The sequence below is a fragment of the Rhincodon typus genome, chromosome 7 (assembly GCF_021869965.1).
Source record: "Rhincodon typus isolate 14 chromosome 7, sRhiTyp1.1, whole genome shotgun sequence".
NCBI classification, from domain to species: Eukaryota; Metazoa; Chordata; class Chondrichthyes; order Orectolobiformes; family Rhincodontidae; genus Rhincodon; species Rhincodon typus.
The window spans coordinates 46,881,811-46,908,553 of NC_063338.1; the positions used below are offsets into that span (position 1 = coordinate 46,881,811).

Below are 26,743 nucleotides of genomic sequence, written 5' to 3' on the forward strand. Positions count from 1 at the left end.
GGAGGCATGGGATTGAGGGTGATTTAGCGGTTTGGGTCAGAAATTGGCTAGCTGTAAGAAGACAGAGGGTGGTGGTTGATGGGAAATGTTCATCCTGGAGTTCAGTTACTAGTGGTGTACCTCAAGGATCTGTTTTGGGGCCACTGCTGTTTGTCATTTTTATAAATGACCTGGATGAGGGCGTAGAAGGATGGGTTAGTAAATTTGCGGATGACACCAAAGTCGGTGGAGTTGTGGATAGTGTGGAAGGATGTTGCAGGTTACAGAGGGACATAGATAAGCTGCAGAGCTGGGCTGAGAGGTGGCAAATGGAGTTTAATGTGGAAAAGTGTGAGGTGATTCACTTTGGAAGGAGTAACAGGAATACAGAGTACTGGGCTAATGATAAGATTCTTGGTAGTGTGGATGAGCGGAGAGATCTCGGTGTCCATGTGCATAGATCACTGAAAGTTGCCACCCAGGTTGATAGGGTTGTTAAGAAAGCGTACGGTATGTTAGGTTTTATTGATAGAGGTATTGAGTTTCGGAGCCATGAGGTCATGTTGCAGCTGTACAAAACTCTGGTGCGGCCGCACTTGGAGTATTGCGTACAGTTCTGGTCACCACATTATAGGAAGGATGTGGAAGCATTGGAAAGGGTGCAGAGGAGATTTACCAGGATGTTGCCTGGTATGGAGGGAAGGTCTTATGAGGAAAGGCTGAGGGTCTTGAGGCTGTTTTCGTTAGAGGGAAGAAGGTTAAGAGGTGACTTGATAGAGACATACAAGATGATCAGAGGATTAGATAGGGTAGACAGTGGAAGCCTTTTTCCTCAGATGGTGATGGCTAGCACGAGGGACATAGCTTTAAATTGAGGGGTGATAGATATAGGACAGATGTCAGAGGTAGGTTCTTTACTCAGAGTAGTAAGGGCGTGGAATGCCCTGCCTGCAAAAATAGTAGACTCACCAACTTTAAGGGCATTTAAATGGTCATTGGATAGACATATGGATGATAATGGAATAGTTTAGGTTAGATGGGCTTCAGATTGGTTTCACAGGTCGGCGCAACATCGCGGGCCGACGGGCCTGTACTGCGCTGTAATGTTCTATGTTCTATGTTCTATGTTCTATGTAATAGTGTATTGGTGACAACCTGAATATCAGAGTTCAAACTTGGCAAATATATTGACTGGGTGGCCAAATTTTGTCCAAACTCCACCTACAAGTTTACTGACAACACCACCGTTGTAGGCTGGATATCAAACAATGATGAAACACAATACAAGAAAGAGATAGAGTGCTTGGTGTAAAGATAACAGTCTATTCCTCAATGTCAGAAAAACTAAAGAGCTGATCATCAACTTCAGGAAGCAAGGAGGAGGGCACGGCCCATCTACATCAATGGAGCTGAGGTGGAGATGGTCCGGAGCATTAAGTTTCTAGGAGTGACAATCAACAACAACCTGTCCTGGATCACCCATGTTGATGCAACAGTCAAGAAGGCACAACAATACCTTTTCTTCCTCAGGCGGCTAAAGAAATTTGGCATGTCTGTTAGGACTGTCACCAACATTTACATATGCATCATAGAAAGCATTCTATCTGGATGCATCATGGCTTGGTATGGCAGCTGCTCTGCCCAGGACCGTAAGAAACTACAAAGTGTTATGAACACAGCTGAGTCCATTATGCAAGCCAACCTTCCATACGTGAACTCCATCTATACTTCTCGCTGCCTCGGAAAGGCAGCCAACATCATCAAAGACCCCTCTCACCCCAATTATAATCTTTTCCAATCTCTTCTGTCAGGCAGAAGACACAAAAACTTAAATATACGTACCAACAAATTCAAGAACAGCTTTTGCCTCACTGCTATTTCCTCAATGGACATCTCAAAATTTCAAATCTAATGTTTATCTAGCTTTGTGTGCACCTTCTTTGCAGCCATAACTTTGTCTTCCTTGCTCTGTTCAATCACCTACGATCTTTGTATGTTATGATCTGCCTGTACTGCATCGAAAACAAAACATTTTACTGTACCTAGTTACATGTGACAATAATAAATTAAAATTAAATCAAAGTACATTGAGTTCTTTATCCAATGTAGCATTATTGGAGCAGTGAGGGAGATGTCCAGTCAAATTGGCACTAACTGTCTATGTGCTGAGGGCAGTTCTGTCCAAAGACAGTCAAGAACTAAAGTTTTAAGAACTAAACTAAACTAAACTAAACTTTTTGATTGGCTTTTTCATTGGCACCGTTTGTTGTGTGCTCAAGAGAGTACAGCATAGTTACAAAAACAGAAGTTGCTGTAAGCTCAGCAGGTCTGGCAGCACCTGTGAAGAAAAATTCAGAGTTAGCGTTTCTAGTCCAGTGACCCTTCCTCAGAACAACATTGTTACACCCTTCTCATTGGACTAGCTGTGGTTTAACATAAGCCCCGTGGGAATGAATGAAAACAAAGAAGACAGAAGCTCTAGAGGTTTGCAACATCTACAACTCTCTCCCTGTCCCCTTGATCTGAAAAATTGCCTTTGCTAAATCTCTGTTGAAACAGCAGGTAAACACTACATTGAGTTCCTGAAAGAAAGAATGCAAAATCCTACAGGAAAAGAAAGGTCCCTGAACACCAAGCGACCAGTGAACTAAAGATTGATTATTACTTTGCATCAAAGGAAAGAAAAGCACCATGGAACCAATCTATCTAATCTGTGATTTTGGACTGGCAATACAGAAATGTGTTCCTTGGACTTTTTTCCCCACCCTCCACTCATAATATTTGTTTGTCTCTTTTTCTTCCTTGTGAAGTTTAAGTTGCGTAAATTAGAAATCTTGTCCTTTTAATGTTTTTACTTATACAGTTGTAGATTAGGAATTCAACTTGTCTATTTTTGCCATTCATTAAAGTCAGTTTTGATCACAATAAGTAGTTACTTTCTTATTAATGGAAAGAAATCTGGTGAGTATAGTCTTCTAACCTGAATTAGTTAAGTAGCATTGGATGATTTGGTGTTTTAATCAGATTTTGAAATTTGTGACAACTCTGGGAGTAGTGGGATTTGATTTACATGCATTATCCCCAATGTGTCATGACAGAACAAAGTGTAAAGTTCAGTTTTGAGTAGGTAAGGAATCTATTTCATTTTGTCATCTTATTGCAGTCAGTCTCTTAACCTATATAAACTAATGAGATTGAAGAATTTAAAAAAAGCTGCAAAGTAAAATGAGTGGTAACTATAAATTAATTGACACAAACTGTAACAACAGTTTGATTTATAAATTATTTGAATCCTAAGATTAGCTTGAAAATGAACCCAGAGAAGGATACAGAAAAGATAATTCTTATTTTTGTTGTTGATTTCCTGTTACCATTTTTGGATTTTTGTCTTCCCCTCTAAAAGGTGTGAAGCATGCTGATGAACTGTAACTCAAACTTTCTATTCACTAGTAATCAAAATCACCATTTTTTTTAAAAAAGCTGCTGCAAAATAAATCTTATTTACCCCATTTGCCCCTACCCTGATATGGCCACTGGCATTTCCAGTAGCACACAATAGTCAGGGGCACAGAATGTGCTCCAAGTAAAATGGTTATTGTGACAGTACTGTGCCTTTAAGAGAGATGTGTTCTGTTTCTCTTGCAGAGTAGTGTTGTCACAATGGTGCTGAAATATCTCTTTCAGACAGGTAGTTAGTATGTAGTTTTTGAGTTCTTCCAGGGCTCTCACAAACCCAGAAAAGCTTTTAGTTTTGCTTTCGGTTATTGAAAAGGTTTCTGCTGGCTGCTAAGCTAAAAGCTAGAGTTCCTGGCTGCTAGAGTGAAGTCTTAGACAGTTTGGCTTCCTCTTAAAAATCAAAACGGGCAGATTTGTTTCTTTCTTCTGGACTGGAGAGAGACAGCACATGAGAATCATAACTGTTTTGCTGAATTGCATTTTTGCCAACGGTTGTGTTTATGGGATGCTGCCTGCATTGGAACAATTGATGATTGGTGGGTAAATAATGCATCATCTTGTTAGGTATTTCAATAGAATAAAGTTATAACCTTGTTATATTTTAACTGTGTTGTACGAATAAAATTTGTTTTGATTGAAGCCTATTAGTGGACTAAACAAATCACATCTGGATCACAACACCTTACACTTGCCTTCAAATAAATATAAAAGTTAGTGTCTAGGCTATCTCCTTACAATAGTTTTGGAGGGGTGGGGAGGAGTATGGCCTGGTCCATAACTTTATGCAGGTAAGTTGGTCCTCCACTGCCACTGAAAAGCCTGGAGAAGTCATTGTTGGAAAGCTCTGGTGGGTACACAGGTTTTTGTTTTCGATTGTTTCTGAGAGTGTAATTTCTGTCCATGTGTAGAATTATATTTTATTCACAAACTCTTTCTCCACACACTATTGGTCCCTGTTGGTCCACTTCACAAAAATGCATGTATAAAACTTTTAAATATTTTTGCATAGCTTGTCAAGTAATTTTGGAAAATAGACACATTCATTTTTGTTAGTGTTGTTTCTTAGACTCTATCATCTGGCTAGCTAAAATTTCATAAGCCTTCTGGGAAATTGTGCAAATTACACATGCCCAAAGTTCAGGACATATTTTCAGTGTGTTGAGTCACCTTTCTGGCTAAATATATCAAGGGCAAAAATAGGTTTGAAGAGAGGCTGAAAGCTTACAAGTAAAAAAAAATGTCTAACAAAGATGCTTTAAAAATTATTTAAAATAATGAGAGAATTTCAAGCAATAGGTGTGTTTATTGCATAATATCTTATTTTTGGTTTTAAAAAAATTGTTTAAAATGTTAATTTGGGTGCAGAAATTTCAATTACTGAAGCAAAAATTAAAATGTAATCAATGTCTTTAGAGAAAACTCAGACAGAAATCTGATAGCAATATGATACCTTGAAATCCCTTTGCAAATCTGCATGTCTTGAAGACCAGTAGGATATTTAAGTAGAACTCATCACTTCCAAATGTTGCACCAAAAAGCTTTATTTTGGCAAACTCTGATGCTAATTTTAACTTGGTATAAATGTGTTATAAGTATGGCAATATGATGCAAACATGTACAATCACAGCACCATTTCCATCTGGGGAGGTTGTGGCATAGTAGGTGGAGGCAAAGTGCCTGGACTAGTAATCCAGAGGCTTAGATGAGTTTTATTGAATTGAGTTCAAATTCCAGTATAAGAACGGGTGAAATTTAACTTCAATTAATAAATCTGGAATTAAAACCTGGAATTAAAAAAATGGAGATGTTGAAACCAGTGTTGATTATTATAAAAATCCATCTAGTTAATTGATGACCCCCCCTAGTCTGGTCTACTTGTGACTCCAGACCCATAACAATGTGGTTGATGCTTAACTGTCCCCTAATAAGTCATGGTAAGCCAGTCAAATCAAGGACAATTGCCTACTGAGGGTGGGGGGCGGTGAGGTGTTTGGGGGAGGAGGTGTGTGTGTGGAGTCTGATCCCATGAAAAATTAAAAAAAGTTATCAGAAAAATGATAACTATTTTCTGGTGCTTGGTATTAGGAGAGAAATTATTTTCAATTATTGTGTAAATTTTTTCAGAAAATGAGATGTGAGTTTTACGTATGAGTGAGCAAGGTTGAGTAATTAGTTGCATTTATTTTATTAATAGTGAGAATTTCAGTTGTATAATGGGGTCATTCCTGTTGTAACTGTGTCTTCAGTAAGGGCAGTTTGATTTTATTGAACCTACACAGAGGAATATACTATGAATGCAATGAGATGACTGCATATGAAAAAGAAATGTGAATTTCCCCCTTGACTTTAATAATTTTACATATTCCCAGAGAAGATCCTTCCATGATGACGTTCATCCCTTTGGAAAAATGTTCTAAATTAAGCGATAATCTCTGAATTGATTATTGTATTGCTAAGTGCATTATATGGAGGTTTGATATTCACCAAAATAATTGAATTAAGTCTGCTTACTATGGTTGTGAAGATATGTAAGAAGTGCTATAGAATACCTTATAACTATAAATAATTGTGATGAATGGACCATAATTCTATTTTATAAGATTTTTAAAAATTGTAGATTTTTATAATGTTAAGGTAAAAAAATGGCTTATGGCAGTGATTATTTTATGCTGCAACACCGCTGGAGTTGTGTAATGAGTTTGACAGAATGAATGCTAATGATCAGGTTTTATATTTGCGTATGTGTTATTTGCCAGCATAATAATTAATGTTATGCTCCTAGGTAAATGGTAATAACCTATGTCATAGTGTTGTAATGGAAATTTGACTTTGCTTCCTTCATGTAATTGATGAAGCACAATATTCTGGCATGTGCAAATCTAACTACAAGTAGATTTGCAAATAAACTTGTGAATTTTAATATATTATTAATTAACAGGTCATTGCTTGTGAACAACAGTTGGACTACTCGTATGATAGCCGGTGTGATGTATGGTCATTAGGTATCACAGCAATTGAGCTTGGTGATGGTGAGCCACCTTTGTCTGATCTGCATCCTGTGAATGCACTCTTTAAAATTCCAAGGTATGTCAGTAGATGGCTCTCTTGCCTTATTTCTATTTCATAACTGTTAAGTATTAAAATTCTATGCATGAAGTATGAAAGATTGTACCAATTATAAAATCAGAAAAATATTTTGATACAAATGATTGTACATTATGAAGTTTTTTTTGCAAAATATGCAAGTAAGATTAAATGAAATATCTGCCATCTGTACAACTTTTGCAATTTTTGTTAAATGAGATGTTGCCAATGAATTGGACATTAACACACCAGTTTCTGAACATTGGATGTTTCTGGTAGCGTATACACATGCTTCCTATTCATGGGATTTTACTTGAATTCTCCATCCTGAGTATTGTGCTCATTTGATTCTTGCAATTTCCAGAAGCTTTCAAGCTGTCATTTAACCAAAATATTATAACGTTACAGTAATTTGTGGTATAGCTCTAAAAGGAGCAAAAGCTTTATTATAAACCACTCCATAAATACACAGGTTTGAATTCTGATTAGGGTATTAGTCAATGGTTCAGATTTGAGCTAACCTAGCTTTCTGTTCTTTGAAGAAAAATACATAGCCCAGGTGGTATCATTGACAGTCGAATGGAAGGAACAGGAGAAAATTAATGAGCCAAAAAATGAATATAAAAAGAAACTAAATAGAAGGAAAAGCGCATCATAATGAAAGTATTTAATTAATTAAATGGGTCTGAATGATGGGCAGGTTCATGGAAATTAGTACGCTGATTTCAGATAAAACACTAACAAGTTAAAATGAAATGTTTGCAGGTAACATGGCTTAAGTTGAGAATATATTGTGTCAATGTTCTGAGTACTCTAGTAAGTTTATTTTTAGTATGTAAATTCAATGCAGGTATCATTTTTAAGATAATAACATGAAATGTATACTTCTTTGTTGAGAGGAAGGACTCTAAGAATTCATTCTAGATTTGTAAAAGTAAGGACAATTTGTATTTGCATGGTGCTTTCAGTACAATAAAATGTCCATAGTAACTAAAGCATTTAGGGATTCAAGGATTCATTTTTGACAGTGATTTTTTTAATGTTGATTATCATCTTTAAATGTATACAGTAGCATGTTTACAAACTTTTTTCTGTGTTACATTTGCGTAGCCCACAGACAATCCATTCTCAGGACTGCAAATCAGAAATCAATCAAAATAGAATATGAATCTTGAACCTCATCCAGTTGTGTACCTGGTCAGAAATGTCAAAAACAAAATGGGTAAATTAGGTTGGGGTGGGGGAAATGGGGGTGTGTGGAGTAGTGGTAAAGGATTAGAAGATTATTTTCTAGAGCTAGAAATGAGTTTAATTTTTATCAGTATGTATTTCAGTTAATTTTCACTCATAAGATGGTGTGATTAACAATTCAGCATCTGAGTGGCAATTAATTTTGTATCCCTCTTTAAGGGAATAAATGATTGGTATAGCATGAAAAACTGACTGTCAAGAATTTTCTTGCTGGAGTGAAACTCATTGCATATCAAAAATAACTTGTTCTTCATTGCTGCTTTCCTCCCTACAGCTATTTATTGCTGATGAGAATTTAAAAGCCATAATAATACAAGCCTTGACCTTTTTATCTCCACCATCATATAGTTATTATCGCAGGCCCTTTTGGTTACAATTTGCATTTCTAATTAGCTTCTATTCATATTTAGATTAGGGTGGCAAGATCTCTGCATCACAATGTTATCTCCATCCACCGTACCCAAAACCTAGAAATGAACATGACATGGTGTGTGAAAATTGATATTCAGTAATACTTCATCTTGTTTCTTCTGTATTTGTGTAAAACCAGGCATGAGAATTATTGTGGAGAAGTAAATACAGATTTGCAATTATTGTCAAATTCCATTAAATAATTGAAAGTCTAAATGATGAAAAAAAAAATCAGTTTCTACTGTGGGATGTTTCAAAACTGGAAAGATGACAGGGTATCATATGAAAGAAACCAATTTCAAATGGACGTGCATCTTTATTTAATCCTGTTAAATATTTTTCTCAACTTTTGTTTCAGCTAATTTGGAGGATTGTTGATGAGGTCGCTGCACATATTGAAAACATTCCTATTTAATCCTTTTAGAACCAAGAAATTTCTTTAAAAGAAATCGCTTTATAAATAATAACGGGATAGTCATATCGGACCAGACATTAATGTTTTGTTTCTCCATGTGGCACAATGTCTCCCTTATTAAAATGGATTCTTGGACACTACTCATAAATCTCCTGAATAGCCCCTCCAATACCTGCAGATGGAGATAAATCATACTGAGAAAACACTGAACCATGAAATGATTCTGTTAACATGTCATCTGTCTGGAATATATTTTCAGATCTCCAACAGAAGGGGCTGAATTATGAAAGAATGGTGGTCTGGCATAGTTGATGATTTGGGATTTAATACCTTGAACTTTTCCCCATCTGTTACAATGCTTGTCTTTTTTTTCTGTTAATAAGAAGATGGCTGCTAATAGAGGCTGATGGCACAATGTTGAAAATATCTGAAATTGAATTCTTTAGACTTTTGCTTATATTTGTGAGATGACATTATTAGATTAAAAATACAATAAAATACCAGTGCATTTGCTTTGTACACATCTCATTCTGGAAATAAACGCAGTTATAAAATTGTACATTAATATTACAACAAAGTCATGCTTCAAAAGAATCCATATTTTGAAAGAGAAGCTGCAATTTTACAAAGTGGTGTTTAACCGACATCTAAAACTCTACTAGAATAAATAGTGTTGTGAATACTATATTGTTTAGTAAATTTTCTGGACGGGCAGACTTAGCCAAAGTATAGATCCATTTTGGTTTGTCTTAACATAGAAATTACAGATTGTGGTGTAAATATATTGTCTGGTAGTCTTTTGTTTGCTACTGCAATTCATTTATTTTAAGTAAGTGAAAATTACTGTTAAAATTACAGACAAACAAAAATTCATCATCTGAATTTTATGTCAAGTTCTTGGTTCTTTCTAAACTCTCAAGCTACTTGTGAGATACATGGCAATAGAAAATCAACAAAACAGTTTTGCTTCCTGTGCAATTTGGAGTTGTAAAAGCACTTTCATGATTACATTTTTGGTGTATTCCATGTGTAATCTTACATATATTTAAAATGGGCATTTTCATATGTTTGTTTGCTAATGCAGAATAAAAATTGACGCAATCGATGTTCGTCAAACTCAGTGAGGTTAATGAGTTGATACATGCTGTGCAGCATTAACTAAATAAGCTACTTGAAGTTTGAAACAATATTCTACTGCTATTTACTTTTTATTTTGCAGCCATTAGAGAAACTTGGCTACAAGGTGACCAAGTTTGGGAAAGAAATATTTCAGAATATGTAAAATTCAATAAGATTGGCAGAATGGAAGAGGAGGAGGAGTGGTTCTGACAGTAAAGGATGACATGAAATCAGCAGTAAAGACCTTGGCGGAAAAGGAAGTTGTTGGACAAAGTGTTAAATAAAAAACTAATTGGAACATATAACAAAGGAAATATTTATAGGCAAATTCAGTCTTCAAATCTGCAAATAGTTTGGGAAAGTTAGTCTGGAAGATAGATTGTAGTATGCCTACCAAAAGCCTCCTGGAACAATATATGTGAAACAACGAGGGATAAAGCTGTTTAAGATTGAGCATTGTGAAGTGAGGCAAATTCAATTAGTAATCTTGTACTAAATTGCTGTGGGAAAAATTGAATTGTAGAATGATTTCAGAAAAGAAGGGGTCCATTTGGCTCTCTGATACTCTGCAATAGCAACTCAACTAGTCCTGCGACCCTTGCTTTTTTTCCCCATTGCCTTGCAAACTTTTTCTTCTCTGATAAGTATCCAATCCACTTTTGAAAGCAATGGTTTAATCTGCTTCCGATATATTCTGAGGCAGACAATTCCAGACACCACTCACTGTATTAAAAAAAGCCTTCTTAGTTGTTTTGACGTTCACCTTTGTTCTGTGTCTTGTCTCAATGGGAACAGTTTCGTACTATCTACTCTGTTTGAACATGTTGTGGGTTTGAACTCACTATCAAATTATCTCTGAATCTCTGATAAGGTCCCAATGTCCAGTACCTGTCCAAGTAAATGAAGTTCCTCGTCCCTAGAACAATTCTCTCCTTTATTTCCCTACACCATCTCTAATGCAGACATCCTTAATGTGGTGCCAAATCTGGGGACACAGCTTTCATTGAGACTGAGCCAGTGTTTTATGAAGACTCACCATTACTCCCTCTTGTCCTCTGTTTCCATTTATAAAGTCCAGGATTTCTTTATCTTGCCAGCCTCTTTCAGCCTTCTTTTGCACATACAATTCATCACCCCTTTGGACTTGTTAGCTTGATTTTATATTTTGTCTCCTCATTCCTCCTACCAAACTGAAGTCTATCAGTATCCTCTCCATTCATAACAATTCCAAGTGTGATTGTAGGCAGTGTTGTAATACTGATCCACAAAGAGGGCCATTACATACATTCTCTAATCCAAAACAAAAATTATTTCACCAGTTTTTCACCAATCATTTCTTTCCTGTCACTCATCTAACTTCATGTCCACATTACTTCTGTCCATTTTCTTCCATGGGCTTCAAATTGTTCACCTGTTGTGTGACGTTTCATCAAATATCATTTGATTGTCCATGTAGCCCACATGAACCTCAATAACTTTCTTTGTTACCTCATGACATCATTTTGTTTTAACAAATTTTTGGTAGTGCTTAGCTAATCTACAACTGTCCAAGTGACTGTTAATTTTGTCTTGGATTATCTTTAGGATATTTCTCACTGAAGTTAAACTGATTGGTCTATATTTACTCATCTTATCGTTGCCTTTTTTGAACAAGAATATGACATTTGCAGTTCTCCGCTTCTTTGACATGATCCCTGTATCTAAGGATTACTGAGATATTGGTGGCATAGCGGCTCACTGGTTGGCATTGCTGCCTTGCTAAGAGTGAGGGATCCAAGTTTCATTCTAGACTTGGGTGACTATCTGTGTGGAGTTTGCACATTCTCCCAGCATCTATGTGGGTTTCTGCTCTTGTGCTCCTGTTTCTTCCCACAGTCCAAAAGTGCGCAGGTTAGGTGGATTGGCCATGTTAAATTGCCTCGTAGTGTCCAGAGATGTGCAAGCTAGGTAGATTAGCCAGGGTAAATGTGTGGTTATGCGAAAAGGTAGGTGGACTTGTTCTGAGTCTGATGCTGTTCGGAGGGTTGGTGCTGAATCGATGGGTTGAATGGCCTCTTTCCACACTGTAGAGATTCTGTGATTCTAAATTGTAACCACTGTCTCCACAGTTTCCACCTTTACTTTCCTCCATGTCATGAGACTGTTGTGATATGGTCTAGTAAGTTGTCAACTTTACGTACAATAATAGAATAAATTCCATATCGAGTTTGAGAGCGACATACTCTAATCTCAAGACAGAATCTTAAACCAAGCAAACTTCATAAACTGAGAGAGATGGGTCTAGGCCCGAAACCATTTTCAGCTGCTTTATCAATGATCTTCCCTCCATCACAAGGTCAGAAGTGAGGATGTTTGCCAATGATTGAACAATGTTCAGCACCATTCATGACTCCTCAGACACTGAAGCAGTCCATGTTCACATGCAACATGATCTGGATAATATCCAGGTTTGGGCTGACAAGTGGCAAGTGACATTCGCACAACACAAATGCCTGGCTATGACCATCACCAATAAGAGACAATCTAACCACCGTCCCTTGACATTCTATGGTGTTACCATCACTGAATCCCCCACTATCAACATCCTGGATGTTATCATTGACCAGAAACTCAACTGGACTCACCACATTAACACAGTGGCTACAAGAGCAGACCAGAAGCTGGGAATACTGAGGCAGTAACTCATCTCCTGACTCCTCAAAGCCTGTCCACCATCTACAAGGCACAAGTCAGGAGTGTAATGGAATACTCCCCACTTACCTGGATGAGTGCAGCCCCAACAACACTCAAGAAGCTTGACACCATCCAGGACAAAGCAGCCTGCTTGATTGGCACTACATCCACAAACACTCCCTCCGCCACCGACGCAGTGGTGTGTACTATCTACAAGATGCACGGCAGAAGTTCACCAAAGATCCTCAGTCAGCACCTTCCAAACCCACAATCACTTCCATCTAGAAAGACAAGGGCAGCAGATATATGGGAACACCACCACCTCCAAGTTCTCCTCCAAGCCACTCACCATCCTGACTTGGAAATATATCGCCGTTCCTTCACTGTCGCTGGGTCAAAATCCTGGAATTTCCTCCCTAATAGCATTGTGGGTCAACTCACAGCAAGAGGAATGCAGCGGTTCAAGAAGGCAGCTCACCACCATCTTCTCAAGGGCAACTAGGGATGGGCAAGAAATGCTGGCCAGCCAGCGACGCCCACATCCCACAAAATGAATAGAAAAAAAAACTGCCCTTTTGATCTGAAAAATACATGGATACATTAAAGTCTTCCTGTGTTTACCAGGTGCCTTCAAACATTCTCTGATCTGTCGAAATGATATAAATAATTTAAACCCCATGGTTTACACCATCACTTCAAATCTCCCATGATCCCTACACACAGTCTGCCTGATATTCAAAAAAGCCATTATAATCTTCGGTATGTATACATCTTGCCACCATCGCTGCAATGCATTAAGACTTCCCCTTAAATGCGCAACTCCAGGCTTAGCTGGCAAGCTCTGCAGACCAAAATGTTTTACATCTATAACAAAATTCCAATTAAGTAACTAAAGAATAATCCTGTTATATATGCACTTTTATCAATAAGCTAATCTTCAGTACTGTATATGGAGTAAATGCACATTTCTTCATTTGAATAGGTAAAATAAGTTCCTTTTTTTGGCTATTAGCAGAATGATGACAAAATAGTACATTTGAAATTGGTAGAAAGATACAAGTAAACAGCCACAATTGTAGGAAATGAAAAAGAACATAAAATATAAGACCAGAAAATGAAAATGTGAATTAGCCTTGCAGAGACACTTCACAAATTGGCATGTTTTCAACATCTTTGTTCTTATTTATCATCATGTTGGTCAATACAGTTGAAGTTATTTAAAATTCATTGACTATAAAAGTTGGAATTCAGAACAGTGACCGATCTAACTTTATTGGTTATAGTGACAGTATTGTCTATAAACATTGGTAATGGCTTTGGCTTAAATAGGTTGCTACTAGCACATTTGAAAGGTTCAGTTAGGAGGGGAGATCAATCTCGCTGTCTGAGTACAAATTAATTTGACTGAAGACTACTAAACATTATAAAGATACAATGCCTTCTAATTCTATTAAAACTTTAGGTGGAGAAAATGTAAAATGATATTTAAAATCACGCCAGGTGTTGTCAGTTTTGTCACAAGTGTTCCACAAGTGCCTCCTTTTTAATAAAAAATATCCCGTTGATCTCTTGAGGCATTGCAGACAGAGTTATAATCACATGCTGTAAATAGGTCAAATAGGATTGAAAAGCACAGGGAAAATTGGGCCCAAGCAGACTGAAAAATACTGGGTATGAAATTAGGATAACAGTATTTTGATAATAAAAGTGCCAAGTAGTTCAATGTAATTTCTGGACAATCATAACCTCTAAAATGTTAATATGGGATTCAGCAATGGTCATTGAATGTCATAGATTCATAGAGATATACAGCACAGAAACAGAACCTGTGGTACAACTTGTCCATGCCGACCAAATATCCTAAATAAATCTTGTCCCATTTTCCAGCATTTGGCCTGTATCCCTCTAAACCCTACCTATTCATTCACTCACTCACCACTTCCTCCGGCAGCTCATTCTCTTCACGCACCACCATCTGTGAGAAAATGTTGCTCTTTAGGACCCTTTTAAATCTTTCCCCTCTCATCTTAAACCAATGCCTTCTAGATTTGGACTCCCCCAACCCAGGAAAAGACCTTGTCTATTTACCCTATCTATACCCCTCATGATTTTATAAACCTCTATAACGTCACCCCTCAGCCTCCGACGATCCAGGGCAAATAGCCCAGCCTATTGAGCCTTTCCCTATAGCTCAAACCCTCCAACCCTGGCAACATCCTCGTAAATCTTTTCTGAACCCTTTCAAGTTTTACAACATCCTTCCTATAGCAGGGAGACCAGAATTACATGCAGTATTCCATAAGTGGCTCAAGCTAAGTCCTGTACAGCTGCAACATGATGTCTCAACTCCTATGCTCAATGCACTGACCAATAAAGGCAAGCATGCCAAACCTCCTCTTCACTATCCTATCTCTCTGTGACTCCACTTTCAAGGAATTGTGAACCTGCACTCCAAGGTCTTTTTGTTCAGCAACACTCCTCAGGAACTTACCATGAAGTGTATAAGTCCTGCCTTGATTTGCCTTTCCAAAATGCAGCACCTCACACTTATCTAAATTAAACTCCATCTGCCACTCCTTGGCCCATTGGCCCATCTGATCAAGATCCCGCTGTACTCTGAGGTAACCTTCGCTGTCGACTACATGTCCAATTTTCGTGTCATCTGCAAATTTACTAACTGTACCACCTCCTTCACATCCAAATAATTTATGTAAATGCAAAAAGTAATGGACCCAGCACCGATCCTTGTGGTACACTGCTGGTCACAGGCCTCCAGCCTGAAAAGCAATCCTCCACCACCACCCTCTGTCTTCTACGTTCGAGCCAGTTCTGTATCCAAATGGCTAGTTCTCCCTCTATTCTGTGTGATCCAATCTTGCTAACCAATCTACCACGAGAAACCTTGTCGAATGCCCGACTGAAGTCCATATAGATCACATCCACCACTCTGCCCTCATCAATCCTCTTCTTCAAAAAACTCAGTTAATTTAGTGAGACATGATTTCCCATGCACAAAGCCATGTTGCCTATCCTTAATTAGTCCTTGCGTTTCCAAATACACGTCACAAGGAGATGGCTAGATTCTGTCTTATTGGAGCAATGGATCCCACTTCATTGGTTAAGGCATGCCTAAAAATGAATAAACTGGTTTATTCTACATAAAATACATACGTGTGGTATATAGTTTTCACAGATTAATCATTTTAGGGAAGACTAATAAAGAGGAACTTTACTGACTTCGTGGGCATGGTTCTCTTTCAATCTAGTTACCCAGTAGTGAAATTGATCTAGATTCTGTTAGATCTTGTTTGGATTCACTTGCGCAAACTAAGATTGTGCAGTGTCTGTCTGTAGTGTGCAAGGTGCATTTGTGTGAAGTGTACCAAATCTGGACACATGGTGACTGTCAAAGCCATTAAGTAAACACCAAAGTCACTACTGTGATTATAACACATCCTTTAGATTTTGAGTGTCCACATCTCTATTAAAACAGCCCCCTTAACCCTTTGAATTAAATGAGGCTTAAGGAATACTGAATCTGCGGAAAGGGATGCATTTTGTTATAAAATGTGAGTTGCTTAAGATTCCAAAACTCTTGTTCTCTGTACTAATGAACAATTCAAGTTAACATGGCTTAATATTAAGGTAACAGACTGAGTTTAGCTGGATTCAACTGCATAGAAAAGTATGAAAAAAATGAAAAGAAAGGAGAACTCAGGTACAGTTATTAAAGTCTCCAGACAGGACAGAATGTTTGGAAGGGGTTAGGACTCAAACTTCAAGCACATCAGATAAAGGGATGACAATTAGAAGAGGGACGGTAAACACAGGACTGAAGGTGTTGTATGTGGATGCATGCAGTATACAAAATAGAGGTAAATGAGCTTCAGATTGGCACAGATTGAAATTGGCAGGTATGATATGGTGGGCATCATGGCGATGTGGCTGCAAGGGGATCAGGATGAGGAGCTAAATATCCAAGGATATGCATCCTATCGAAAAGACAGGCAGGTGGGCAGAGGGGATGGGGTTGCCTTATTAGTAAGAAGTGAAATTAAATCAATAGCAAGAAACGATGTAGGGTCAGATGATAAAGAATCTGTGTGGGTAGAGTTGAGGAACTGCAAAGGTAAACAAAACTGTAATGGGAATTATGTACAGGCCTCCAAACAGTAGTCAGGATTTTGGCCTCAAGATACACCAGGAGATAGAAAAGTGTAAGATAGGTAAGGTTACACTGATTGTAGGGGATTTCAATACGCAGGTGGACTGGGAAAAACTGGTTGGTCGTGGATCATAAGAAAGGGGATTTGTGGAATGCCTACTAGATGGCTTTTAAGAGCAGCTTGTGGTGGACCCACTAGGGAACAGGCAATTCTGGACTTACTGATGTCCAATAAGTCATACTCGGTAAGGGAGCTTAAGCTGAAGGAACCCTTAGGAGGCGGTGACCATAACATGATAGAATTTACTCTGCAATTTGAGAGGGAGAAGGTGGAGTCAGATGTAACAGTATTACAGTTGAATAAAGGCAACTACAGAGGCTTGAGGGAGAAGCTGGGCAGAATTGACTGGGAGAGGAGCCTAGCAGGAAAGACAGTGGATCAGCAATGGCAGGAGTTTCTGGGAGTAATTCGGGAGACACAGCAAAAATTCATCCTGAGGAAAAAGAAGCATACTAAAGGGACGATGAGGCAACTATGGCTGACAAGGGAAGTCAGGAACAGTATAAAAGCAAAAGACAAGGCATATAATGTGGCAAAGGGCAGTGGGAAGCCAGAGGATTGGGAAGCTAACAAAGACCAACAGAGGACAATGAAAAAAGAAATAAGGAGGGAGAAGATGAAATATAACAGTAAGCCAGCCAGTAATATAATAGAAGATTGCAAGAGTTTCTATAAATATATAAAGGACAAAAGAGAGGCAAAAGTGGACATTGGGGTGCTGGAAAATGACACTGGAGAAGTAGTAATGGGGAATAAACAAATGGCAGAGGAACTGAACAAGTACTTTGTGTCAGTCTTCACGATTGAAGACTCGAGTAAATCCGGGGGGGCAGAAGTGAGTATGGCGGCCACCACTAAGGAGAAGGTGCTAGAAAAACTGAAAGGTCTGAAGGTGGATAAATCACCTGGACCAGATGGACTACACCCCAGAGTTCTGAATGAAATCACTGAAGAGATAGTGGAGGCATGAGTGGTGCTCTTCCAGGAATCATTGGAGTCAGGGAGGGTCCCAGAGGACTGGAAAATAGCTAATATGACCCCCTGTTTAAAAAGGGAGTGAGGCAAAAGATGGGAAATTACAGGCTGATTAGCCTGACCTCAGTTGGTAAGATTTATGGAGTGCATTGTGAAGGATGAGATTTCTGAATACTTGGAAGTGCATGGTAAAATAGGGCAAAGTCAGCATGGTGTCATCAGGAGTCATGTGTGACAAATCTGTTCGAATTATTTGGGGTGGTAATGAGCAGGTTAGGCCAAGGAGAGCCAATGGATGTTATCTACCTGGACTTCAAGAAGGCCTTTGACAAGGTGCTGCACAGGAGGCTGCTCAGTACGATAAGGGCCCATGGTGTTAGACGCAAGGTACTAGCATGGATGGAAGATTGGCTGTGTGGCAGAAAGCAGAGAGTGGGGTTAAAAGGGCCCTTCTCCGGCTGGCAGCTGGTGACTAGAGGTGTTTCACGAGGGTCAGTGTTGGGACCACAACTTTTCATTTTATACATTAATGATTGAGATGAAGTAACTGAGGGCATTCAGGCTAATTTTGAAGATGATACAAGGATAGGTGGAGAGAGAGGTAGTATTGAGGAGGCAGGGGGGGGTTGCAGAAGGATTTAAACAGATTAGGAGAGTGGGTAAAAAAGTGGCAGATGGAATACAACATGGGAAAGTGTGAAATCATGCACTTTGGTGGGAAGAATAGAGACATGGAGAATTTTCAAAATGGGGAGTGCAAATCTGAAGTGCAAAGGGACTTGGGAGTCCTAGTCCAGGATTCTCTCAAGGTAAACTTGCAGGTTGAGTCAATAGTTAGGAAGGCAAATACAATGTTGGTATTTATTTTGAGAGGACTAGAATATAAAAGCAGGGATGTATTTCTGAGGCTTTATAAGGCTGTGATCAGATCACATTTAGAGTATTGTGAGCAATTTTGGGCCTCATACCTCAGGAAGGATGTAATGGCCCTGGAGCGGGTCCAGAGGAGGTTCATGAGAATGATCCCAGGAATGAAAGGCTTGACATATGACGAACTTTTGAGGACTCTGGGTCTATACTGAATGGAATTTAGAAGGATGAGGGGGATCTTATCGCTACTTACAGAATATTGAATGGCCTGGATAGAGTGGAAATTGGGAAGATGTTTCTATTAGCAAGAGAGACTAGGACAATTGGGCATGGCTTTAGTGCAAAGGGAAGACTCTTTAGAATAGAGATGAGGAGAATCTTCTTCAGCCAGAGAGTGGTGAATCTATGGAATTCATTCCCACAGAAGGCTGTGGAGACCAGGTCATTGAGTATATTTAAGGCAGAGATAGATAGGTTCTTGATTGTCAAAGGGATCAAAGGTCATGGAGAGAAAGTGGGAGAAGGGGTTTGAGAGACTTATCAGCCATGATTGAATGATGGAGCAGACTGAATGGGCTGAACGGTTTAATTACTGCTCCTATGTCTTATGGTCTTATGGTCTTCACAAATATGGGCCAAATCTTATCATTTTTTGTCAAGTGTTTTGGAGGCTTTTATGCTGTGAGGCCTATCAAGATTTTTCACCATATCTTACCAACTCACCTCACCAACAATTTACTCCTCCCAAATGCTGCCCCTTTCATACGATTCTAGCCCCATTTTACTGTGGCGTCATTCCCAGAAGAACTCACCACTCAGTGGATATCTGTCAAAAGTTCAGCATCCCCGGTGCTCAAACCATATTTAAAAGGCTGTGGTACACCAGGATAAACATAGGCATTCCGACATTGCCTGGTTCAGTGATGGATATTCAGTCAGAGGATATCAGCAAAGAGGAAGATGGCATTACAATTCCCCAGTAGGGTTCTAGTGGACGATTCAGAGGATGGGATGTCCTTTTCCCAGAGGATCAGCAGAGAAGGCCCTGACATTAGACCCTGGCAGCCTTGTCCGAGGCGTCAGTGCTGTCTTTCTGGTGTGGAGAAATGGCCAGCAGTGTAGGAAGAAGGTCAATAAACTTCTTCAGTCTGCTAGGATAAGTGCCACACTCTTTTCTGTCTGCTACTTCACACTCACTCGATCACTGCTACTGCACCCACTGCCTATCAAGGGACATGCTGTGCCATTTTCTCTATTGCCTGCAACATCTTTCCTTGCTTGCTGTCATTACCCCTTAACCTTCCAGACCACTATCTGTCCATGGCCTATACTCTGTCTACTCACTTGCCCAGGACACCTCACCACCCTTTGATTACCTGCATCAGTACAATCCACTTTCATCTCGATCAATCGCTCCCTTTCTATCATTGCAGGAGGGCACAGACAGAAATAGCCTGGATGGGGTGGAAGGTTGCCAAACATCATGTATCCTACTCAGTTTGAGGAGGGAATCCTGGCCCTTGCAGGAGTAGACCAGGACTATTCCTGCAGAAATGCTGAGACACCCGTGTCTCACTAACTGAGATGTCCGGTGGTTATGTAAAGGACTGTACAAATATAACTTTTTTTCTTTGTTTGAGTTTGGCATTGCCTCTTTATACCATGATCTTTTTGGCTGTTAACTTATAAAATGTTTCATATGATAGATAATATCTCATAGATAACATGAATGGCGTTAGCCAATGTAATTTGCTCAGTGCTGAATTTTGAGGTAGATAATCCTGTGCAGATCATGAATTTTTCCCCAAATCATAGAATTTTGTTATTTGATGCACAGTGAATGGCTTGAATGTTAGGTACGAGGCATTATTTAGTGTTAACTTAGATAACATAAGTTTCATGTATTCCAGCTTTTTCAACAAATTATTAATCTATCAGTCATCTCACCAAAAGTGCATTTAGATTGGAATGCAGAGTTCTGATTTTATACAGTAAAGCAGGAAGCCATTTAGTAAATTTAAACCTGTGCTAGCTCTTCCAAAAAAAATCTAATTAGTCTTTCTACCTGCTTTTTACTTTGTAGATAATTTCTAATCAACCTGTTCAGATTCTGAATCAGGTGGGATTTGAACCCCAACCTCGTGGCTCAGAGGTAGAGACACTACTACTGTACCACAACAGTACCCATTAAAAGGATTACCTTGTGAATTTTATGCTCAAAACTCTGCTCCTAAAACCCTCTGTTTCAGAGGCAGGACTGCAATCCTCAGAAGTTTTTCCCTGAACAATTTATCCAATACTTAATTAAAAGCTAGTATTTAATTTCTATCTACCACACTGTTGAGCACTGCATTCCAAAATCTCATCACTTTATAATAAAATATCAAGTCTGATTTTTGCCAATTGCCTTAAATCTAAGCTAACCAGTTTGCAGATTCTTCACGCATTGAAATAGATACTTCTTATTGATTCTATCCAATTATTTTTAAAGATGAAAAGAAAGCTATGGTTTCTGCTTCCATCAACAGACTTCTGACATTCACAGTGATGCAAGTAGATAGTGAAAATACTGACATATGTTATTGCTGAAAAAGGAATCAATACTGTACTGTCACATATAAAAACTGTTTGCAGGGTAAAGCCATGGCACTGAGATGGAGTGAGTCACTCTTGCAGAGAGCCAATTTGGACACAAAGCGATGAATGACCTCCTTCTGTGATGTAAATATATCACAGGTTGAATTATAAGGAGTGCTTTGTATAATGCTGTCTGAACTAAATAGCCAGCTGCCCTGCAGCTACTTTACAATTGACAGGGCATTAATTTGCTCAGAGCAAGACTTCTACACCCCCACCCTGCTGTGGAGGATGTTCTGCCTTAGAGAGCTCCATTTGCTTAGATTGTCTTATGGTTCTGTAGTCCGAGTTGTGTCTGATTCAAGCAGTGACTTATTATGGCACTGAGCCACTATAGCCCCCCAAAGAGAAGCTCTATGGAGGCTGGGCTGAAGGTAGAACTGAGATATGAATAAGTTGTAGATAGCATGCCCCAGTGAGCATTTGGGAGGCTGCTTTGCAAGGTCTCTGGGGAAGATGAAAGGGGGGTGAGGGGCTTCCTCTGATGGGCATTGGACCAGAAAGTGAGATGTGCCCCCTTGCCTTACTTCAACCGCCCTGTAAAAGTCGCTGGGCAACCCCCTTACACATGCAACGGGTAAAGTGTGCTGAGAGTGAGATGAGACTCATACGTGGCCATTAATAGGCCAAATTAGGGCCTTAATAGGCCCAAGGGCAGCCAGGCAACCTGACCTCCACTAGCCCCCTCCATAAAATAAGAGATTGGTCAGGAGTTGGTGGGAAAGCATCAGGCAGGTTAGATGCTAACTCCCAACACTTCCCAACTGCGAGCACAATGACAAGGAAGTGTAAAGTCTAGCCAAGGAAGTGTAAAGTCTAGCCAAGGAAGTTAAATGTCTAATTTTAATTAAATTGCATTAAAATAGACAGCCAGTGAGTTCCATCCTCTGTGCATATCTTCATGCATTCATCAAACGGTTGTTATAAGTTCTAATAGAGAAGGGTGCAAACAGTTTCAAGAACGGATTCATCCTACATTGCAATGTTTTCTCTGAATGCATTCAACAGTGATAATGAGACAAAGGATGATTCTCATTGTTCATGATTTTAATTGAGATCCTTTGAGAGAAAAGATTTCACTAAGAAAGATCTGCTCATCAAAAACAGTACCATTGCTGCCTTATCCAGGAATCTCTTAAAGCCTTAATGAGACCACATTCCTAAATGTGGAGGCACTGGTATTGGATTGGATTGGTCAAGGTCAGAAATCGCACGATGTCAGGTTATAGTCCAACAGGTTTATTTGAAAACACAAGCTTTCGAAGCCTCTCTCCTTCTTCAGGTGTTAGTGAGGTGGTATCCGACACAGAATATATAAGTAAAAGATCAAAGCGTCACACCACTGATGAGGATGTATTAAACAAGCCTAAGATGCTGTTCAACCTTTAATCAGTTAGAAGGTTTTAATTGATTAATATGTATGTGTATATCCCCGAATTCCTTTCAAGTCACTGCTCTGAGAGAATTAAAGGTTTTATCAATGTAAAGAAGAGGTGACATTTTAGATCAGACAATGCATGTTAGATGTGAGGCCTTCTTTTGAATCTGTTTGTATTTTTGTTTGGAGTCAGACTGGAGTCTGACCTAAAATGTCACCTCTTCTTTACACTAATAAAACCTTTAGTTCTCTCGGGGCAGTGACTTGAAAGGAATTTGGGGATTTACATAGGCATATTAATCGATTAAAACCTTTTAACTGATTAAATATTTAACAGCATCTTAGGTTTGTTTAATACATCATCATTAGTGGTGTGACCCTTTGATCTTTCACTTATAAATTCTGTGTCTGATACCACCGCACTAACACATGACCGAGGAGCGAGGCTTCGAAAGCTTGTGTTTTCAAATAAACCCGTTGGATTATAACCTGGTGTCGTGTGATTTCTGACGCTTTCCTAAAACCACGCATCAGTAGGAACAGCAATCTCAACAAGACAACCACTGTTTCGTGATTCCTGACTCAAGTCAAGGATTGTAATTTTCTGAGGTAGTTTATTCGTGTATGTCCCTTGGCCACAACATCTGTCTCCTGTTCTTTAAATTTCAACTTGTCATCTACTTTGATATTTGATACCTAAGTTCTTAAACTTAGTAACTATTTCATTGCCCATATCAGGAATCTTCATGGGAACAATATCATCACCTATTCCAAATCAGCAATGAGAAACAGTTGTAATTTTGAAAATCTAAGTAGTTATGTAACTTGATTCAGAACTAGAACATTTTTCTTGTCTGCTTTAAGCCATCAAATTGTCAGTTGGTAATGTTCAATCAACCAGTTCCTGATGTAGTGACATTTTGTAATGACAAGCAAGATTTCATTATAAAAGCATTGGAGTGTATCAGGGATCTCCTTAAGCAAATTTGATGCAGTAGCCCAATGTTTCCTGTTTAGAATTGCATGTCTTCATGCCATTTTATATTCCTATAGAATTTTTATTGAATAGTGTGCTACTACCTGCATGATTTCTGCAGAGTTTACGAGACTGTAAGACAAAGGAGCAGGAGAGTTATTTTCCTAATAAAAGATATTGAACTAACTGGCCTATAGTTACCTTTTTATTTAGTTTCTCTAACACCTTTTCTCTAGCGACAGTTATGTATTTATTTCCTCTCCTCTTTTACTCCTTGCTTATTTAATCATTTTGGACTGTTAGTAGTGTCTTCTACTGTGAAGGCTAATGCAAATTATTTATCCAACTTGTCTGTGCAATTTAAATATTGCAATATAATGGCAAGACAAAAACAGAAACACTGTTGTATAATACATGGTGAATTCCTCTAATGTTATAGATCGCTATCAGAGTATATCCTAAAGTAGTTACAGGTACCCTGGGCACTTATAGCTTTTCATGAAACATGTGCCCTATTGATCAATTAAATACTTAATGTGTATATGTACCATGGAATTTGCAAACATCCTTTTCTTACACTGTCACTCCTTTTATTAGAGAACTGTGTATGTTAAACAAAAATACTCTATAACATTAATATATGGCAACATTCTCACTGAAGTATTAACTGAGATAATATACAATAAATTATTATATTCCAAGATTTCCACTGAACATGTTATTAATTGCTTAAACTGTTCTAACGTGAATTCAATTGTATATATTTAAAATCAAATACATTGTATTCACTTTATGATGTCAGTTGAGTTGTATTATTTGAGTTTAGAGTTGGAATGAATAGATATATATTAAATATCATGTATAGCTCAAGTTGTTTGCAAAGAATTTTATAAAATGTGACTTAAAGTCTGATTTAGAGGATTTTATGAAGACAGGCCCTAGTGTGTTCCTGTCCATATGTGACTTGAAACCAGAGAGAAAAAATAGGATTCCATAGTGGACAATTAAACAAAACAGCAAGTGATCTCTAACCACTTAGGTGTGTGAAACTATGTAAGCTACCACAATGAGCATCTGAGATAAAACTGAACATTTTATGGTTTACTCTGTCAAATATTCTTCATCTTTTGCGACTGAAATACACGTTAAATGATTTATGCAAAATTCATTGCTGAAATAATGAAACTTGAGTGGGTCATCTAATACTGTATTTACAGTGACATGCTCCATAAGCACAATGAATGTTTCCAATTACTATTTTTGAATCTATTTTGGATTGATGCAGAGCATTCCAATGCAGAAATCAATGTGGTAAATGCTGTGGCTGCTGTAGTGAACAGAACAATCTACTTATGTTTTTGGGATGCAAAAAGTGCTATGTAAGAAATAGGCGCAGTTTACTTGATTGAAACACTTTTGCCACCTAGCCTGAGGACTGCTGTTTTTATTCTCAGTCCAGGACTTGAGTATATAATCTGTTCTGACACTGGCTGACACTTCATTGCAGTCTTCAGGGACTATTCTACTATTTAGAAGTGCCATCTGTTAAGTAAGATTGCAAAATTGGGACCTGTCCATCTCTCAGCTGAATGGACATGATTACTTAGCTCTGTGTGAAGAAGTTCAGGTGAGTTCTTCTCATGTGCTGGACCACATACCATGACCAACATTGCTACATAAAATATCTGATCATTATCTTATTGCTATTTGAAGGTCATTAGTTATCTTATTTGCTGACAAATCAACTTAGGATGCATCTCACAAATATTTCGTTCACTGTAAAATACTTTGGGATGTCCTAAGGTTAAGAAAGGCTTTAGAAAAACTAAAAGTTTGTTCCTTTTATGTTGAATACAATCCATGAGTGGAAGTGAGTATATGATTTATTAATAATGTGCAGCTCTTACACCAGTCAAACATATGTTCAGCACTTTCACTTTTCTCGTTGTGAGGATCATGGTATCATAAAATTGTGTCCCAGATGTGTAGTGCCAACAATCATTTCACTATACATCACTTGGTGGGTTGTCTTTAGAGAAGATGCATTGAAGCATTATTGTTGGTTATGCTTTATAATTTCCTTTAGTGGTTGTGCTGTTTTGGTGACTTTTTACAGCTTAATTGTTTGCTTTTACTAGGTTTTTCTGTTTGTGACTTGAGGGTTTTCGATCTTTTTTGTTTTGTATTTCTGATGTCAGAGAATGCCTAACAGCAGTTATTAAGACAGAGTTCCCATGGTTACTGCTGATGCGCTCCCTGGTCCTGAGAGCAAATTCACAGCTGGTTGATTTATTTTTAAAAATGTTAACAGCTCACAGGAAAATATTTATGTGAAAGTTTATATTTTCTATATCCAATGAATTTGAGATAAAATATTATTTTCTAGCAATATACTATAAAAATGTTCATTTTACATAGGCCATTGCCACTTTTCATATTTTATGTACTGTATTATAGACTATAATGAAAACCTAGCACCTTTGAGTGAATTCTCAATCGTATTTTGAATTATTCTGAGGAATCATTTCATTAGATGGGCTATTTTGGTTAGTAAGATGCATCTAATATCTCAGTGTTCCAGGTTTTGTTTTTTCAAACTCTGTGATATAGTTTCATAATGTATACTGCATATATATTAATACATATAGGACCATGAATATTTAATTTGTTCATGAGAGAGGCTATTAAAAGTACAGTACCTTTTTGACTGGAATATAATATAATGGAATATATAATTGTAGCTGGACAAATAGGCATATTGTCCAGCTGCAATACACCATCAACCAGAGGGATGTCAGTATTGGTCCAGGATTTTAGCATACTTTGGATTAGAGCAGATCTTTGGCAAAAGGAAGGTTAACCAGATTTCAGCTCTCATAATCGTTCCCCATCTCCCACTTTTTCCCCCCATTCATTCTGTTGGCACTTTATACACTCTATCTGACCATCATTCACCTAATTCCAAACATTGATTCCCAAGTTTGGGATACAACGTTGTATTTTCTCAGAAAAAGAGCATGATTTTCAAATAGGTAGGAACTTTCTCTCAACTTCAAGGATGACAGTGTGTTATAGCTGTATAAAGTCCTCAGAGCCCCTCAATCCTGATGCTGATTGAGTTTGTTCACCCTCCTAGAGCTTTAGAGCACCTGTTACTCTGGTATTAAATGATGATCCCTTGACTCTGAGGTGTGAAGAGATCTTTAAACAAAATTCACTCCTTTAGCTTCAGACCTTGGTATCAATCGGACACCCATTCTGCTTCTTTGCAACCTCAGGTTCTGTTCCTGCAT

At 38.3% G+C, this 26,743-nt stretch overlaps 1 protein-coding gene across 4 annotated transcripts in view; it reads left to right on the plus strand.

The window, feature by feature from the left end:
• The window catches only part of myo3b (myosin IIIB), a 516,799-nt gene that overhangs the window by 70,047 nt on the left and 420,009 nt on the right, over positions 1-26,743 (plus strand). For all 4 annotated transcript variants that reach the window (XM_048598929.1, XM_048598928.1, XM_048598930.1 and 1 more), the window contains exon 7: positions 6,374-6,519. In XM_048598929.1, the coding sequence (XP_048454886.1) occupies positions 6,374-6,519 (146 nt within the window). The remainder of the gene's footprint in view (positions 1-6,373; positions 6,520-26,743) is intronic.